General features: G+C 41.9%; 1 protein-coding gene across 2 annotated transcripts in view; it reads right to left on the reverse strand.

The window, feature by feature from the left end:
- Positions 1-552: 552 nt before the first annotated feature.
- Positions 553-18,925, reverse strand: part of LNX2 (ligand of numb-protein X 2) — a 93,030-nt gene continuing 74,657 nt past the window's right edge. For both annotated transcript variants that reach the window (XM_055426334.2, XM_055426332.2), the window contains 2 exons: positions 4,591-4,749; positions 553-2,981 (listed from right to left, as the gene is read on the reverse strand). In XM_055426334.2, the coding sequence (XP_055282309.1) occupies positions 2,846-2,981; positions 4,591-4,749 (295 nt within the window). In that variant the 3' untranslated portion in view covers positions 553-2,845. The remainder of the gene's footprint in view (positions 2,982-4,590; positions 4,750-18,925) is intronic.

Consider the following 18,925-nt stretch of genomic DNA (forward strand, 5'->3'; position numbering starts at 1 on the left):
CACATGGAGGATCATTCTCTCGAAAGTGGGGAGTGGAGATGAAAGTGGGCAGCATCCAAGCTATGCCTCCAAATATGGGACCATGTGAGCAGGCAGAGAAGGAACAGCATTACAGGGACGCAGGAGGGAAGATGACCAGCGTGCGTGAGGGTGGGACCCAGGGCACCTGCTGGAGTGACGGGGATAAGTGTGGCTGCAGAGCCAGAGAAATCCTGATTGAGGTTGGACCAGAGGCCTCGGTTTGAGCTTAACTTACTAGGAAATTGGGAACCAAATTTCAACTAAAAATAACTTTTTTTAAATGCAGGCAGTACCCAAGGTTCTTCAAGGATGGAAACCCCAGTGAGGACTGCCTGGGAGGTGCTGTGAGAGGAAGGGGTGAGGAAACCAGCATTGTGTCCAACAGAAATGCAAGGTGAGCCACCCTGGAGATTTAGTTTCCTAGTAACCACATTCAAAAACTAAAAAGTTGGTGAGGTTAATAACTTTATATAACACAATACATCCAGGGTATTAGCACTTCCGCACGTGGCACCTGCCACGTTTCTGGTGCTCAGTGGCCACCCATCCAGAGGTCTGGCACAGGCTGACAACCCGATAGTCAGTAAGGAGAGAGTGGGCTCCGCCTTCGGCAGTGATGATTAGGACAGGTGTGTGATCCCAAGGCGTCAAGCTTGGGATACTGTAGTGTGACACAATGCCACAAACAAAAATAAGGACCACACATGAGTCTGTACCTGCGGTGCAAGAAAAGACAGTGTTGCTCTTGTGGAAAGGATGATTTTTATTTCCATCCTAAATGATTATCACATTATTATTTAAACACACTTGAAAAATCCTGAAGTAATGTAAACTGAAGGCACAGAACAAATCAACACATTTAACTGAAGCTTGAGATGAGAGAATTCGAGTATTTTTTTCAGTAACAATAAATTATGAACAAGTTTCCATCAGCAAACATCATTCCGACAGAAAGCTCTAGTCTTTCGTAATAAAACCAAATTAGCTTAAGCTGATTTCAAGATTTCCATGGTAAAAATAATATTGGAAAACAGCTGCCTTTCAAAATACTCATCTGACCTCTGGGTCCGCTGTAAGCCTTTTATTTGAAACAAAGTGGCGGTCAGGATGTTTGCTGATGGACTACCACTCCTCAAGGATGAAACATTTTTACAAAATGTTTTAAAATGTTTTAAACAATAGCAAAGTGGGCTACAAAATTCTGTTTGGGGAGCAGGGGGAAAAAAAAAAAAAACTTGTTCCATGTCAATTAGAGTAACAAAGCAGAGTAACAAGTAACAATACCAGACTGCTTCAGAAGCCAAGCCCCATGGAACAGTAACACACTGCAAGGGGCATTCCACTCTGTCTTGGTTAACTACTGACCTTAGAGTGTCATAACAGTCATTGTTGCCATTTCTTATTTAGTAAAGAGATATGTTTAAAAAAACAATTAAAAAACTAACTGGAATAATCTGTGACAGGCTACAGACACGATGTGATGGCTAGGTTTTAAAGTAACATGGTCATGCTTCACAATATACTGTAGTGTTCTGAAATACATTCTCTGATCATTAACACCATTTATTACAGAGGGCACTTGTAAACTAGCTCAGATTCTGAACTAGGTTTATAAATGAAACTTTTCAAGTATGCGTAATATCCATAAGGTAGAGCCTTTCCTCTTATTCACTGCATGTGTTCTTCCAGTGGACAACTGTGATGATTAAAGGATAAACAAAATGGACTGGTCAGTTTTCAAAAACATGTCAAAAACCATGAGACAGTCTAGTGACCAAGGACTGATTGAAAATTTTTTTTAAATCTGGAGTAGGTGGTTTCAGACATTAGTATCTTTCAGACTTTTTCCTGAAACAACTAAGTGTATAATATAAGTAAAGCAATAACGGGGGGAAATAAGGGCTTCTAAAACACTCAAGAGAATAAAATAAAAAAGGCCTATCTTCTACGTAGCTGTGATATATGAGTGTGCATTTAATAGCAATATGCCTTTATTTTTATCATTTAATTGCATAAATCACAAAAACATTCCCAGCCAAGTTTGCTGATAGAAGTATAATACAAACTCTAGAAAATGATTTTTAGCAAAAACTGCTTCAAAATTTTCCTACATAACAAAACATTCCTTTGGAAATGAATCTTTTAGACTGTCAAGTAAATACAGCTTTTACCATTTCTATCACTAAACTATAATTACCTCCCAAATTCTTTTTTCACTGGATAATATTATCTTTTATTCTGCAGTATTCTAATAATGGTACATTATTTTTAAAAAATGCCTTTACTGGTCAGACTTATGTCTTCATCGATGAGTACTGAGATGAAAGTAGATACAAAATAAGCCAGAAAAATCACCTTTTGAACGGTATGATTCAAAATGTTGGCACAGATGAAAATGGGGAGAGGCTTCTCCACACTGAGCAGGCGGCCGCTCACGGCACTACCCACCCAAGTGACAGCCCACTCGGCCCGTGTCGGGCACATGGAACTCGTTTTATGACTCACTTACTGAAAACAGAGCTACTGGAAGCCACCTGATGCAGCCGGCTGGCTAACAGTTTGGGCAGACTTCATTCTTTATTACAGGTCACAATCTGACAACTGAGAACCTGGATTCTGAAAATGTGACCCCATGAGGATTAGGGGAAGACGGGTTCTGAGCTGAGAGAAATGTGACAAACTGGGGGAGAGGGGGAGGCATTTGAATATTAATAACAAAAGGACAAGCCTAGTGGGTTTGGCCCTGCAAGTCCTAGCTGTGTCAGCAGGCCCTAACAGAAACTTGACAAAACCAAAGGGGTTTGACTTAACACAAATTCAAAATCTACACCAGGCTGCCAGGCCAACAGATGACGGTCAGCGTGACTTTGTTTCTCTGCTCCTTCAGCATGGGGACCAGCGCCGAGTGGCTCATGCCCACAGTCGACAGGCCGTTCACAGCCACGATCATGTCTCCACATCTGGATAACGACAGACAGAAACAATCACTGTTTTCACAGTATCAGAAATGTTCTGAGATGTTGGCTTTCCCTTGTCAACCGGGGACACCCCCATGCCAACCTCTCCTGTAACTGGTGGATGATTTCAAAGGAAAGCAGGGTAATTGTCACAGAAGCTTAAGCAATGTATAGTTAAGAGAATAAATCTGCTGCCTCCTTTAAAAATACCACTTGATACATTTGGAGGGGGCTGCTATTTTCATTGTTGATTTTTTACAGTCCATTCATTCGACGCTTGAATTAAATGAGACCCACACCTCTTTCAGCCAAGGATGCTCACTGTCCTTCAGCTGAATTATCATAAACGGATGGTGAATCTGAAGACCTTTCTATCTTTTATAATTTTTAGTCTTTATTTTGAATATGAATATGTTACTTTTTTGTGATCTAGTTCAACTTCTCTTAGGAAGTGGAAGTTAATTAGTTTATAATTTACACGAGACCCAGATTGGTTGAACACCTGGCTAAGAGTATGGTTATTTCATCCCTGCCTCCCACTCTTTTCTCCTGAAGTGATTTTTTCATCTCTACCAGGTGATAGTGGGATCTGGAGCACATTGACCCTGATGGATTTTCCTTGATATTCTCGAGCTGTTGCTTTGTGTTTGCAAAACGTAAACTCCCCGATTTGTGCAGCACTCTGACTAGGATGTCAGCATCTACTTTTTAAGAACTGTTTCTTGCATCCAAAACTAGGTCCTAAGAACCTGTAGTCACCTGTCTCCTGTCTGTATAATCTCTTAATGGAATGCCTCCTTCTTCTCATGGTGCCTCAGCTCTAAGAAAGGGGGCACGGAGGCTGAGAGGGTACTTTTTGCCCAGTGGTGACAACAGCAGGGGCTGAATGGCCAAGACTCCTAGATTAATTGCTGTCAACGACTTCCAGCTATTTGACTATGGGCAGCTTTTTAACCTGAATCCTCAGTGTCTTGCTTATAAAATAGGAACGCCAGCAGCACTTACCTCATGGGCTGCTAAGAAGGTGCAGTAACCCATAACAAGCACCTAGCACCACGCCTGGCACGCACATCATCCATCAACACTGATGAAACCTTTACTCTGAATGCAAGGCCCCGCGATGGCTGCCAGGGATCTAACACAAAATGCAACAAAATCCCTCCCACGTGGACTTGCATGAATTGAGCGTTAGGTTGACGTAAGTGCTGTCGAGAAAAAGTCATCTACTGACAGGACTGGACTCAGGTGCTCAGGGCAGGCTTCAGGTCACGATGTGTCCGCATGACTCTGCGTTACTGTTAACCTCACAACAGGCACTGGCCTGTGGTACCGAGATGCTTCAGTCTAGATCAGGCCTGGCAGATCTGTCTCTGTAAAGGGCCACATGGTAGGTCATTCCGGGCTCTGCGAGTCACTGGGACTGGCCACTTGGCTCTGCCATCACATTTCAGAAGCAGCCCGGGCAGATAGGTAAACGAGGGAGCGTGGGTATGTTCCAGTAAAACTTTATTTACAAGGATGGACAACAGGCTGGACTTGGGAGCTGACCTTGGTCTAGACCATGTCCATCACAGTAAATGCAAACCACATCATTAAACACAACAAAACTCACTTTAATCTTCCGTCATAATAAGCAGGGGTCCCCAGGACGATGGTTTTGATGAAGAAAGGCTGATTGGTGTGGTTCTCTTCGTATCCGCCGACAATACTAAAGCCCCAGCTTCCCAAGTAGCTTCTTCGTAAGACTATGTCATGGCAGCTGTGAAGGGCACTGTCAACACAGAGACCAAGAAACATTAGTGTGAGGGCTTTTTATAGCCTGTTCATCTTTGTTGTAACTCCACACCATGGTCCGTGCATCCATTACAGATGGGGAGCAACATACAATATGCTAGAACAGAGCTGCTCACGTGCTCTGGTTTCTTAGCTCAATGAGAAGCATTTAACAGAACACTGACAGAAGTTACTTGGCAGAAAGGAACGCTTGTGGTGTCACTACGTTTCTGGTCATTAATGTGTTAAAAATAAAAAGGCTTCCAGTAGAGATGAGTCCCATGCATTGGCCTGATGTGTTAGGACAGTACAGGTTATTTTCATTATTCGGAATCTTCTGCAGAAGATAAAACAATGCAAATAAGCAGGTGTGTGTACATGCCAGCACACACAGTGGAAGGGCCCCCGCCCCCACCCCACCAGGGAAAGCAGAGCTGTTGCCCCAAATGACAGCCCTTCTGACCCACAGTCATTGAATACTGGTTTGCATACAGTAGAGACCTCTGGGAGTCCACAGAACAGTGGCTGTTTAGTGACAGGTATTCTTTTGACCTATACTAAACTAGGTTTTAGTATCCTGTGTTTCTTCTTTTACATTGGAGTGTAGTTGATTTAGCTTCCCTGGTGGCTCAGCAGTAAAGAATCTGCCTGCCAGCCCAGGAGACATGAGTTTGATTGCTAGGCTGGGAAGATCCCCTGGAGGAGGAAATGGCAATCCACTCCAGTATTCCTGCTTGGAGAATCCCACGGGAAAAGGAGCCTAGCAGGCTACAGTCCATGGAATCACAAAGAGACAGACACAACTTAGTGACCAAACACCACCACAGTTGATTTATAATGTTGTTTAGGTATACAGCTAAGAGATTCAGTTATATATATCCATTCTGTTTCAGGCTGTTTTCCCATATAGGTTATTACAGAATATTGAGTACAGTTCCCTGTGCTATACAGTAGATCTTTGATTATCTGTTTTGTATAGAGTGATGTGTATATGTTAATTCCAAACTCCTAATTTATCACTTGTTGCTATGTTTCCCCTCTGGTAACTGTAAGTTTATTTTTGAACGTCTGTGGGTCTATTTCTGTCTTGTAAATAAGCTCACTTGTATCATTTTCTTTTTAGATTCTCATATAAGTGATGTTATGTGATATTTCTCTTAGTCTGACTTCACTCAGTATGACAATCTCTAGGTCTATCCATGTTGCTGCAAATGGCATTGTGTTCTTTTTGTATGGCTGAGTAATATTCCATTGTATTGTGTGCCACATCTTCATCATCCATTCCTGTCAGTGGACATTTAAGTTGCTTCCTTGTCTTGGCTATCGTGAGAAGTGCTGTTGTCAACACAGGAATGCGTGTATCTTTCTGAATTATAGCTTTGTTTGGATATATCCCCCCAGTGGGATTGCTGGATCACATGGTAGCTGTTTCTAATTTCTCAAGGAACCTCCATACTGTTCTCCATAGGGGTTGCACCAGTTTATATTCCCACCAACAGTGTAGGAACTTCCCTTCTCTCCACACACTCTCCAGCATTTATTGGTGGACTGTTTGATGTTGGTCATTCTGACTGTGAGGTGGTACCTCACTGTATCTTTATTTGCATTTCTCTAATAATTAGTGATGTTGAATATCTTTCATGTACCTACTGGCCATCTGTTTTTCTTCTTTGGAGGAATGTCTATTTAGATCTTCTGCTCATTTTTTGATTGGGTTGTTTTCTGTTGCTGTTGTTTCAGTGTATAAGCTGCTTATATCAATATATTTTCGAAATTAAATGCTTGTTGGTCATGTTTGCAAATATTTTCTCCCATTCTGTAGGTTGTCTTTTTGTTTATGGCTTCCTTCACTATGCAAAAGCTTGTAAATTTGATTCAGTTCAGTTCAGTAGCTCAGTCGTGTCTGACTCTTTGCGACCCCATGAATCACAGCACGCCAAGCCTCCCTGTCCATCACCAACTCCCGGAGTTCACTCAAACTCATGTCCATCGAGTCGGTGATGCCATCCAGCCATCTCATTCTCTGTCGTCCCCGTCTCCTCCCACCCCCAACCTTTCCCAGCATCAGAGTCTTTTCCAGTGAGTCAACTCGTCGCATGAGGTGGCCAAAGTATTGGAGTTTCAGCTTTAGCATCAGTCCTTCTAATGAACACCCAGGATTGTTCTCCTTTAGAATGGACAGGTTGGATCTCCTTGCAGTCCAAGTGACTCTCAAGAGTCTTCTCCAACACCACAGTTCAAAAGCATCAATTCTTCAGTGATCAGCCTTCTTCACAGTCCAACTCTCACATCCATACATGACCACGGGAAAAACCATAGCCTTGACTAGATGGACCTTTGTTGGCAAAGTAATGTTTCTGCTTTTTAATATACTATCTATGTTGGTCATAACTTTCCTTCTAAGGAGTAAGCGTCTTTTAATTTCATGGCTGCAATCAGCATCCACAGTGATTCTGGAGCCCCAAAAAATAAAGTCTGACACTGTTTCCCCATCTATTTCCCATGAAGTGATGGGACCAGATGCCATGATCTTTGTTTTCTGAATGTTGAGCTTCAAGCCAACCTTTTCACTCTCCTCTTTCACGTTCATCAAGAGGCTTTTTAGTTCCTCTTCACTATCTGCCATAAGGGTGGTGTCATCTGCATATCTGAGGTTATTGATATTTCTCCCGGAAATCTTGATTCCAGCTTGTGCTTCTTCCAGCCCAGCATTCCTCATGATGTACTCTGCATATAAGTGAAATAAGCAGGGTGACAATATACAACCTCGACGAACTCCTTTTTCTATTTGGAACCAGTCTGTTGTTCTATGTCCAGTTCTAACTGTTGCTTCCTGACCTGCATACAGGTTTCTCAAGAGGCAGGTCAGGTGGTCTGGTATTCCCATCTCTTTCAGAATGTTCCACAGTTTATTGTGATCCACACAGTCAAAGGCTTTGGCATAGTCAATGAAGCAGAAATAGATGTTTTTCTGGACCTCTCTTGCTTTCTCCATGATCCAGTGGATGTTGGCGATTTGATCTCTGGTGCCTCTGCCTTTTCTAAAACCTGCTTGAACATCTGGGAGTTCACGTTTCATGTATTGCTGAAGCCTGGCTTGGAGAATTTTGAGCATGACTTTACTAGTGTGTGAGATGAGTGCAATTGTGCGGTAGTTTGAGCATTCTTTGGCATTGCCTTTCTTTGGGATTGGAATGAAGACTGACCTTTTCCAGTCCTGTGGCCACTGCTGAGTTTTCCAAATTTGCTGGCATATTGAGTGCAGCACTTTCACAGCATCATCTTTCAGGATTTGAAATAGCTCAACTGGAATTCTATCACCTCTACTAGCTTTGTTCATAGGGATGCTTTCTAAGGCCCACTTGACTTCACATTCCAAGATGTCTGGCTCTAGGTCAGTGATCACGCTATCGTGATTATCTTGGTCATGAAGATCTTTTTTGTACAGTTCTTCTGTGTATTCTTGCCACCTCTTCTTAATATCTTCTGCTTCTGTTAGGTCCATACCATTTCTGTCCTTTATCGAGCCCATCTTTGCATGAAATGTTCCCTTGGAATCTCTAATTTTCTTGAAGAGATCTTTTGTTTTTCCTAGTCTGTTGTTTTCCTCTATTTCTTTGCATTGATCGCTGAGAAAGGCTTTCTTATCTCTCCTTGCCATTCTTTGGAACTTTGCATTCAGATGCTTATATCTATGCTTTTCTCCTTTGTTTTTCGCTTCTCTTCTTTTCACAGCTATTTGTAAGGCCTCCTCCGACAGCCATTTTGCTTTTTTGCATTTCTTTTCCATGGGGATGGTCTTGGTCCCTGTCTCCTGTACAATGTCACGAACCTCCGTCCACAGTTCATCAGGCACTCTATCAGATCTAGTCCCTTAAATCTATTTCTTACTTCCACTGTATAATCATAAGGGATTTGATTTAGGTCATATCTGAATGGTCTAGTGGTTTGCCCTACTTTCTTCAATTTAAGTCTGAATTTGGCAATAAGGAGTTCATGATCTGAGCCACAGTCAGCTCCCGGTCTTGTTTTTGCTAACTGTATAGAGCATGATTGCTGCTGCTGCTGCTAAGTCACTTCAGTCGTGTCCGACTCTGTGTGACCCCACAGACGGAAGCCCACCAGGCTCCCCCGTCCCTGGGATTCTCCAGGCAAGAACACTGGAGTGGGTTGCCATTTCCTTCTCCAATGTGTGAAAGTGGAAAGTGAAAAGTGAAAGTGAAGTCGCTCAGTAGTGTCCGACCCTTAGCGACCCCACGGACTGCAGCCTACCAGGCTCCTCCATCCATGGGATTTTCTAGGCAACAGTACTGGAGTGGCTTGCCATTGCCTTCTCCGATAGAGCATGATTAGGTCCCACTTATTTTTGTTTTTATTCCTATTGCCTTGGGAGACTGACCTAAGAAAACATTGATATGATTTATGTCAAACTATGTTTTGCTTATGTTCTCTTTTGAGTTTTATGGTGTCCTGTTTTAAGTCTTCAAGCCATTTTGAGTTTGTTTTGTGTATGGTGAGTGGATGTGTTCTGACTTCACTGATTTATATGCAGCTGTCCAACCTTCCCAACAATACTTGCTGAAGAGACTTTTCCTCATTGTATTTTCTTGCCTTCTTTGTCTGAGGTTGATTGATTGTAGGTGTGTAGGTTTATTTCTGGGCTCTATTCTGTTCCATTGATCGGTGTCTGGTTTTGTACCACTACCATGTTGTTTCAAGTACTGGAGCTTTGTAGTATTGTCTGATGTCGGAAGGATTATGCCTCCTGCTTTATTATTTTTCTTCAGTATTGCTTTAGCAATTCTGGCATTTTATGGTTCTATATGAATTTTAGAATTATTTGTTCTAATCCTATTAAAAATGTCATGGGTAATTTGATAGGGATAGCATTAAATCTGTAGATTGCTTTGGGTAGTATGGCCACTTAAACACATTATTGACCAGAGACGTATTAATGTCTTTTGTCATGCAAAAGTATATTGACCAGCTGCTACTGCTGCTGCTGCTAAGTCGCTTCAGTCATCTCCGACTCTGTGCAACCCCATAGACGGCAGCCCACCAGGCTCCCCCGTCCCTGGGATCCTCCAGGCAAGAACACTGGAGTGGGTTGCCATTTCCTTCTCCAATGCATGAAAGGGAAAAGTGAAAGTGAAGTCGCTCAGTCATGTTTGACTCTTAGCGACCCCATGGACTGCAGCCTACCAGGCTCCTCCATCCATGGGATTTTCCAGGCAAGAGTACTGGAGTGGGGTGCTATCGCCTTCTCTGATATTGACCAGAGGCATTTCAATATTCACTTACGTGACAAATTCCCAGCCACAGGTGGTGGTGGTGGTAGCGGTGTTCAGTTGCCTAGCTGTGTCCAACTCTTTGAGACCCATGGACTGCAGCACGCCAGGCCTCCCTGACCCTCACCATCTCTTGAAGTTTGCCCAAGTTCATGTCCATTGCATCGGTGATGCCATCCAGCCATCTCATCCTCTGATGCCCTCTTTTTCTTTTGCCCTCAGTCTTTACCAGCATCAAGGACTTTTCCTGGAATTCCCTTGCTTTCTCTATGATCCAGCAAATTTGGCAATTTGTTTGGTTTTGGTATCAGAGTGATGGTGACTTCACAGAATGTCTTTGGGAGCGGTCCTTCCTCTTCAGTGTTTTCAGAGTTTGAGAAGGTTTGGTTTAAATTCTTCTTTGTATATTTGGTGTGAAGCCATCTGGTCCTGGACTTTTGTTTGTAGGGAGTGGATGGGAGGAGAGTTGAGGGAGAATAGATACATGCATATGTATGGCTGAGTAACTGCTGTGCACCTGTAGCTATCACAACATTCTTAACAGGTTATATACCAATATAAAGTAAAAAGTCTAAGAGAGTAAAATTACAGATTCTATTTCACTTCTAGTAATCTAAAATTACCTATTTCTTCTTGATTCAATTTTGGTGGACTGTATGTTTCTAGAAACTTATCTGTTTCTTCTAGATTGTCATATTTGTTGGCATTTAATTGTTCATCGTATTCTCTCATGTTTTTTTGTATTTCTGTGGCATTGGTTGTTATGTCTTCTTTTACATTTCTGATTTTGCTTATTCGGGTTCTCTCTCTTTTCTTCCTGGTGAGCCTGGCCAGAGATTTGTCAATCTTGTTTATCCTTTCAAAGAACCAGTTCTTCATGTTGATTTTTTCCTATTTTTTTAAATATCTATTTCTTTTATTTCCTCCTTCTGCCAAATTTAGGTTTTGTTTGTTCTTTTTCAAATGTTTTCAGGTGGTAGGTTAGGTTATTTATTTCAGATTTTTCTTGTTTTTTGAGGAAGGTCTATATTGCTTTGAACTTCCCTATAATTTTGCTGCATTCCCACAGATTTTGTATGACGTTCTTTCACTATTGTTTGTCAAGGTATTTTTTAAAATTTCCTCTTTGATCTCCTTGTTGACCCATTGATTTTTTAGTAGCATGTTTAGTTTCCATGTAACTGATTTTTCTTCTTTTTCTGTGGTTAATTTCTAGTTTTGTGCCACTGTGATCAGAAAAGATGCCTTGATATAATTTCTATTCTCTTAAATTTCTTGAGGCTTACTTTGTGCCCTTGTATGTGGTTAATTCCTAGAGAATGTGCCATGTGCACATGAAAAGAAAGTGTATTGTGGGTTTTTTTTAAATGTAATATCCTGAAAATATAAATTAAGCCTAACTGTTTTGTTGTATCATTTAGGATCTCTGTTGCCTTACTGATTTTCTGTCTAGAAGATCCGTCCATTGATGTCACTAGGGTGTCAGTCTCCTACTATTGTATACCCATCAGTTTCTCCCTTTATGTCTGCTGGTATTTGTTTTCTGTATTTGGGTGCTCCTATATTGGTGCATATATGTTGATGAGTATAAAATCCTGTTCTTGTATTGATCCTTTTATCATTATATAGTGTCCGTCTTTATCTTTCTTTATAGCCTTTAAAGTCTATTTTGTCTCAGTATTACCCCCACTTTCTTGTGATTTGTTGCATGAAATGTTTTTCCACCCCCTCACTTTTAATCTATGTGTCCTCTGCCCTAAAGTGGGTCTCTTATAGGCAGCATATTATAGGCTCTTGTTTTTTTTTTAGCCAGCTGCCACTCTGTTTTTTTGACTAGAGCATTTAGTCCACTGATGTTAAAGGTAATTTACTAAGATATGTATTTTGTTGTTGTTAAATTGCTTACTCATGTCCAACTCTTTGCTACGCCATGGACTGCAACACGCCAGGTTTCCTGTTCTTCACTATCTCCCGGAGTTTGCTCAAACTCATGTCCATTGAATCAGTGATGCTATCGAACCATCTTATCCTCTGTTGCCCCCTTCTCCTCCTGCAGTCAATCTTTCCCAGCATCAGGGCCTCTTCCAATGAGTTGGCTCTCATTGGAAATTTTACAGTTTGTTGTGATCCACACAAAGGCTTTAGCGTAGTCAGTGAAGCAGATGTTTTTCTGGAATTCCCTTGCTTTTTCTGTAATCCAACAAATGATGGCAATTTGATCTCTAGTTCCTCTGCCTTTTCTAAATCCAGCTTGTACATCTGGAAGTTCTCGGTTCACATACTGTTGAAGCCTAGCTGGAAGGATTTTGAGCATTACTTTGCTAGCATGTGAAATGAGTACAATTGTGTGGTAGTTTGAACATTCTTTGGCACTGCCCTTCTTTGGGACTGGAATGAAAATTGACCTTTTCCAGTCCTGTGGTCACTGCTGAGTTTTCCAAATTTGGTGGCATATTAAATACAGCACTTTAACAGCATCATCTTTAAGGATCTGAAATAGCTCAGCTAGAATTCCATCACCTCCACTAGCTTTATTCTTAGTAATGCTTACTAAGGCCCACTTGACTTCATACTCCAGGATGTCTGGTTCTAGGTGAGTGATCACACCATCATGGTTATCTGGGTCATTATGATCTTTTTTGTACAGTTCTTCTTTGTATTCTTGCCACCTCTTCTAGTATTTTCTGCTTCTGTTAGGTCCATACTGTTTCTGTCCTTTATTGTGCTCATCTTTGGGCAAATATTCCCTTGATAGTTCCAATATTCCTGAAGAGATCTCTAGTCTTTCCCTTTCTATTGTTTTTCTCTATTTCTTTGCAAAGTTCACTTAAGAAGACTTTATCTCTCATTATTCTCTGGAACTCTGCATTCAGATGGGTATATCTTTCCTTTTCTTTTGCCTTTCGCTTCTCTTCTTTTCTCAGCTATCTGTAAGGCCTCCTCAAACAACCATTTTACCTTTTTGCATTTCTTTTTCTTGGGAATGGTTTTGATCACTGCCTCCTATACAGTGTTATGAATCTCTGTCCATAGTTCTTCTGGCACTCTATCAGATCTAATCCCTTGAATCTATTTGTCACTTCCACTGTATAATCATAAGGGATTTGATTTAGGTCATCCCTGAATGGCCTAGTGGTTTTCCCTACTTTCTTTAATTTAAACCTGAATTGTCAATAAGGAATTTATGATCTGAGCCACAGTAAACTCCTGGTCTTGTTTTTGCTCACTTTATAGAGCTTCTCCATCTTTGGCTGCAAAGAATATAATCAATCTGATTTCAGTATTGACTATCTGGTGATGTCCATGTGTAGAGACATCTCTTGTGTAGATGGAAGAGGGTGTTTGCTATGACCAGTGCGTTCTCTTGGCAAAACTGTTAGCCTTTGCCCTACTTCATTTTTTTTACTCCAGGCATCCCTTGACTTCCTACTTTTGCATTCCAATCTCCCATGACGAAAAGGACATCATGTTGTTTTTATTCTTTTGGTATTAATTCTAAAAGGTCATCACAGAACTGTCCAAATTCAAGTTCAGCTTTTTTGACATTAGTGGTTGGGGCATAGACTGGTATTACTGTTATATTGAATGGTTTGCCTTGGAAACGAGCAGAGATCATTCTGTCATTTTTGAGATTGCACCGAAGTACTGCATTTTGGACTCTTTTGTTGACTATGACAGCTACTCCATTTCTTGTAAGGGATTCTTGTCCACAGTAGTAGACATAATATTTATTGTAGTATATATGTATTTATTGTCATTTTAAACTTTGTTTTCCCATTAATTTTATATTTCTTCTTTGTCCCTTGTTTTTTCTTCTTCCTTTTGTGGTTTTTCTTTTGTATTATACTTATGTTCTCTTCTTTCTGGTTTCTGTGAATCTATTTTATATTTTTGATTTGTGGTTATCTTGTTTTTCAAGTATGTTACCCACTTCCTATATCTATTTAGACTGGTAGTCATACAGACTCAAACACATTTTAGAGGGAAAAAAATCTACATTTACTCTCCTCCCCACATTTTATATAACTTTGATGACCTCGTTTATATCTTCATGTTCATTCTTTTGTTGTTCAGTGTGGTCGTCATCACTTTCATGGAAATATTTTTCTTTTAAACATATTATCAACTGGGGGGGCATTGAAGAAATTTAACATCTGTGCCGGCAATTTGTTATGTAAGTGAATACTGAAACACCTGCCTTTGAGTTAACTCAAATCGTACCAGCAACTTTTTTTGCACTTAAAGTATTTATTTGAAACTTTGTACATGTCTTACTGTAAAGCATTCTAGTATTTCATTAGAGCATGGCAGGCAGTGTGACAGGTTCCTCTGTTCAGGGGATCACAACATCTATTACAAAAACATAGCGTTTCACTGTGCTTTCCCCTGGAAGAGCAGACGCTACATTTTCTGGTGGCATTTTTTTTTTTTTCTCCAGTCCTATGGGTGGTATTTCCTCTAGAACATGTTCTTTTATCTTCCATGATAGTAAACAAAGTGGATCTTTGAGGGGGGTTCTTTTAGAAACACAAAATTTCATGATGCATCAGTTTTGAAAGGATCTGCCTGCCAATTCAGGAGACCTAAGAGGAGTGGGTTCGATCCTTGGGTCAGGAAGATCCCCTGGAGAAGGAAACGGCAACCCACTCCAGTAAAGTTGCCTGGAAAATTCCATGGACAGAGGAGCCTTGCAGGCTACAGTCCAGGGGGCCATAGAAAGTTGGACACAACTGAGCATGTTAATTACTCTCTAAAAACATATGTCTCTGGTCAATGATATGTTAATCTGTGTACTGGCTTATATAAGTGATTTGTTTTCCACTTATGATTTTCTTTCCTGTAGACTGTTACTTTTTTTTTTTTCCTATTTAGAGAAGATCTTTCAATCTTTCCTTTCAGATATGTTTTCAGTTCAATTCAGTCACACAGCCATGTCCAACTCTTTGCAACCCCATGGACTGCAGCACGCCAGGCTTCCCTGTCCATCACCAATTCCTGGAGCTTGCTCAAACTCATGTCCATCGAGTCAGAGATGCCACCCAATCATCTCATCCTCTGTCGTCCCGTTCTCCTCCTGCTTTCAATCTTTCCCAGCATCAGGGTCTTTTCCAATGAGTCAGTTCTTTGCATCAGGTGGCCAAAGTATTGGAGTTTCGGATATGTTTAGTATTGCCGTATTCTTTAGTTTTTTTTCTTGTATGAGAAACTCTCTCCCTCTGTTCTAAATGATAATCTTCCTGGGGAGAGCATCCTGGGTGGTATATTTTTCTCTTTTCAGGACTTTTGCATTTATCTCGCCACTCCCTTGCCCGCTGCCATTTCTGCAAAGAAGTCAGTTGATAGCCTTGTGGGGGTTCCCTTGTAATCAACTTTTTCTCCTGCTGCCTTCAGGATCCAATCTTTAACTTCCGTCATTTGTATACTATGTCTTGGTGTAGGTCTGTTTGGGTTTAGGTTGTTTGCAACACTCTGGGACCCCTGAACCTGAGTATCTGTTTCCTTCTTTAGGTTTGGGATATTTTCAGTCATAATTTCTTCAAATACATTTTGATCTCATTTTCTTTCTTCCCCTACCAGAGTCCCTATTATGAGTAGACTGGCACACTTTATATTACCCCATGGCACTCTTACATTGCTTTCACTTTTTTTTTTCCTACTTGGCTCTCTGCCATCCTGATTGGGTGATTTACATTATTCTTTCTTCCAGGTCATTTATTCATTCTTCTGCATTATTCTTTCTGCTATTCATTGTCTTCAGCTCAGCTTTTGTCTCTGCAAATGAGCTTTCTTATTTTTCTTGGTTTTTCTTTATATTTCTAGTTCATTTTTACAGTACTCTGCATTTCTGTTCATAGCCTTTCTTAATTCCTTCAATATTTTCATTATCTCCTTTTTAAAACTGGTATCTATTAGACTGAAGTGGTCTTTCATTGTTTGTTCTTTCAGGGGAATTCTTTTGGCCTTTTAACGGGAAATGGTTCCTCTGCTTTATTTTACTTCTATTTCTCTCACTCTGAGTTTAGGAGAAACTGTGGTCTTAGGGGGCTATTTATATGAGGGGGCATCCCTGTGTCACTTGTGAGGGTTTAATATATTTGGTGCGAGGGCTGTCTTTAGCGTGAATGCCTGCCGCCTCTCCTCAGTGTGTGCTAACCAGCGTGTTCCCTTGATGGGGGTGTGCAGATGTAGTGGCTGACCTGCTCCTGGAGTTTCTGGTGGCAGTGGTGGTTTGGGCTCACCCCCAGAGCACACAGTGGGCGTGGAGGCAGCTTGAGACCACTCCTGGAGTCCCAGGGGGGCAGCGATGGTAGTTTGTGACTTTCTGGCATCTGGGCAGGTGGTGGCAGCAGTGGCTCACATGATAGTGTCTCAGGACCATGCTTGGAGTCCGAGAGGGAGATGGCAGCAGCTGTGACCCTCCTGGTGTCTGGGCGGGTGGCAGTGGTGGCTCATGGAGGCTCCTGGATCCTGTGCAGGCTGTGTCCTGCCCTCTCCGAGTGTGCATATGCGGAAAACAGTGGGTCCTGCCCCTCGCCTTGCACATCCCCAGACACTGGCACCTGGTCTCAAGGGTTGCTAGTCGTCCTCCGTGTACACCCTTTGCAGTCGCAGCAGATGCCCACCACTTCCCGGCTGTTTCTGCACAGCCAACTCCAGTCCTCTCCTGGGTCTCATTTCTGAAGCCCAAGATTCTCTTGCCCTTTCAGCTGTCTGAGGTCGTCTGCCAGCGTCCAGCAGGCATTCTGTGAGACTCATTCCATGTGCAGATGCATTTTTGATGTGTTTGTGGGAGAAGGTGAGCTTCGGGTCCTTCTACTCTACCATCTTGACTACTGATCTGTTTTTCTTTCTCAGGATTGCTCTGGCTATTTAAGGCCTTTGTGTTTCCATACGAATTTTAAAACTTTCTGTTCTAGTTCTGTGAAAAATGCCATTGGTAATTTGATAAACACTGCATTGAATCTGTTGATTGCCTTGTACTATATTGTGTATTTATCACCTAAAATCTTTATTACTGTTCCTGGCACATCAGAAAATGCTCTGAACACAGGAAGAAGTGCTGACCCCAAAACGAGCCTGGGATAACAGAAAAGGAGAGCTACAAGTAGCAGGGGCGTTTCTCCAGGACTTCACTGGTCCTGTCCTGTCCAGAGGCAGAGGTGGGGGGTACCTGTGCGGAACTGCTCAGCATGAGAGCGCAACTTCACACAAAGACTTTTGGGATGAGTGTTTATTATCAGTTCGGTTCCTTCTCAGGGCCACCACCTCACAACTTAGATGGCATGTCTGTAGGAACTGAAAAATATTTATAGCTATGTTGACTTTTTAACAGAGGGAAAGATCACTTTTGGTGCTTGGAATAAACCTATGAAGCAGTTAATCATCTCTGTTGTAAAAAAAATCTCTCTCCACAAGAGCCCTAAAGGTCCCTGTAACAGTAATTCTATTACAACTTTGGGCCTTCTTTTTTTTCCCCTTCTTATCCTTTTAACCAAGAGGACAAGTCAGCAAATTAAATTAACAAACTAAATTCAATAATGTTCTTGCTTTTTTCTGTTATTCTTTATGTGAAAATACTTTATAAACCGTATAGCACCATATAAATGCTAATTATTAGTAATCTATTCCAAATGAAGTCAGATGGCTCAGAAACTCTACATTCTTACTCCTGAAAGAATCGATCATTTTCACACTGTCATAGTTCAGTTTCAGTATTCTTCTCTACAGTAAGAACCTAAACTGAGTTGGAAACGAAGATGATAATGTAATGGGCATCCTCCCTACCTCAGTACCAAACCACACAGCCATGGTCTGGAGGTCCCAAACATCTTGTGACCAGACACTAACCAGCTGCAGAATGTCCTGGCTGGTCAGCTGGTCAAAAGCCGTGACCTCTTTCTAACAGGGGTTAAGAGCACACACTCCTGAACATCAGCGATTTGGCCTACAGACTCTCTATGTCCAATAAAAACTCAGTTTTACATTCCTTTTAAGGAAGAGTTAAAAGAATTAAGAAAGGGCTTTTAGAACAGCTCTGGGACAGGAAGACACTTTGACCTGGTTTTCCCAGTGGAGAATACACCTGAGTCCCAGCATATGTCAGAGTGAAGGTAAAGGACAGTCTTCTGAGCAAGGAGAATGAACGCCTACTCTCACGGCGGCCCACATGGGAGCCTCCAGTAGCACGTGTCAGCACCTCCCAGCACGTGTCAGAGTGAAGGCTGGTAAAGGACAGTCTTCTGAGCAGGAGACTGAAGGCCCACTCTCACGGCGGCCCACTTGGGAGCCTCTAGTAGGGGTCATTTTTATAAGCATATGTAAATCTCTTCAGCTTAGTTCTTATTGTTAAATTTACCTTTTTGACTATAATAACCTAAGAAAAACTGGGGGCTTCCCAGGTGGCTCAGTGGTAAAGAATCTGCCTACCAATGCAAGAGATATGGTTTGTTCCCAGGGTCGAGAAGTTCCCCTGGAGAAGGAAACAGCAACCCACTCCATTATTCTTCCCTGGGAAATCCCATGGACAGAGGAGCCTGATCTATAGCCCATGGGGTCACAAAGTGTCAGACATAACTTAGCAACTGAGCATGAGCACGAAGAAAAACTGACCTGATTTGAAGTTGTTGCTGCTGCTACTAAGTGGCTTCAGTCATGTCCGACTCTGTGCGACCCCACAGATAGCAGCCCACCAGGTTCCTCCGTCCCTGGGATTCTCCAGGCATGAATACTGGAGTGGGTTGCCATTTCCTTCTCCAATGCATGCATGCGACCCCATAGATGGCAGCCCACCAGGCTCCGCCGTCCCTGGGATTCTCCAGGCAAAAATACTGGAGTGGGTTGCCATTTTCTTCCCCAATGCATGCATGCATGGTAAGTCGCTTCAGT

This window comes from Moschus berezovskii, chromosome 13 (assembly GCF_049115385.1).
Source record: "Moschus berezovskii isolate FMDL1 chromosome 13, NW_MosBer_1.0, whole genome shotgun sequence".
Lineage (NCBI taxonomy): Eukaryota > Metazoa > Chordata > Mammalia > Artiodactyla > Moschidae > Moschus > Moschus berezovskii.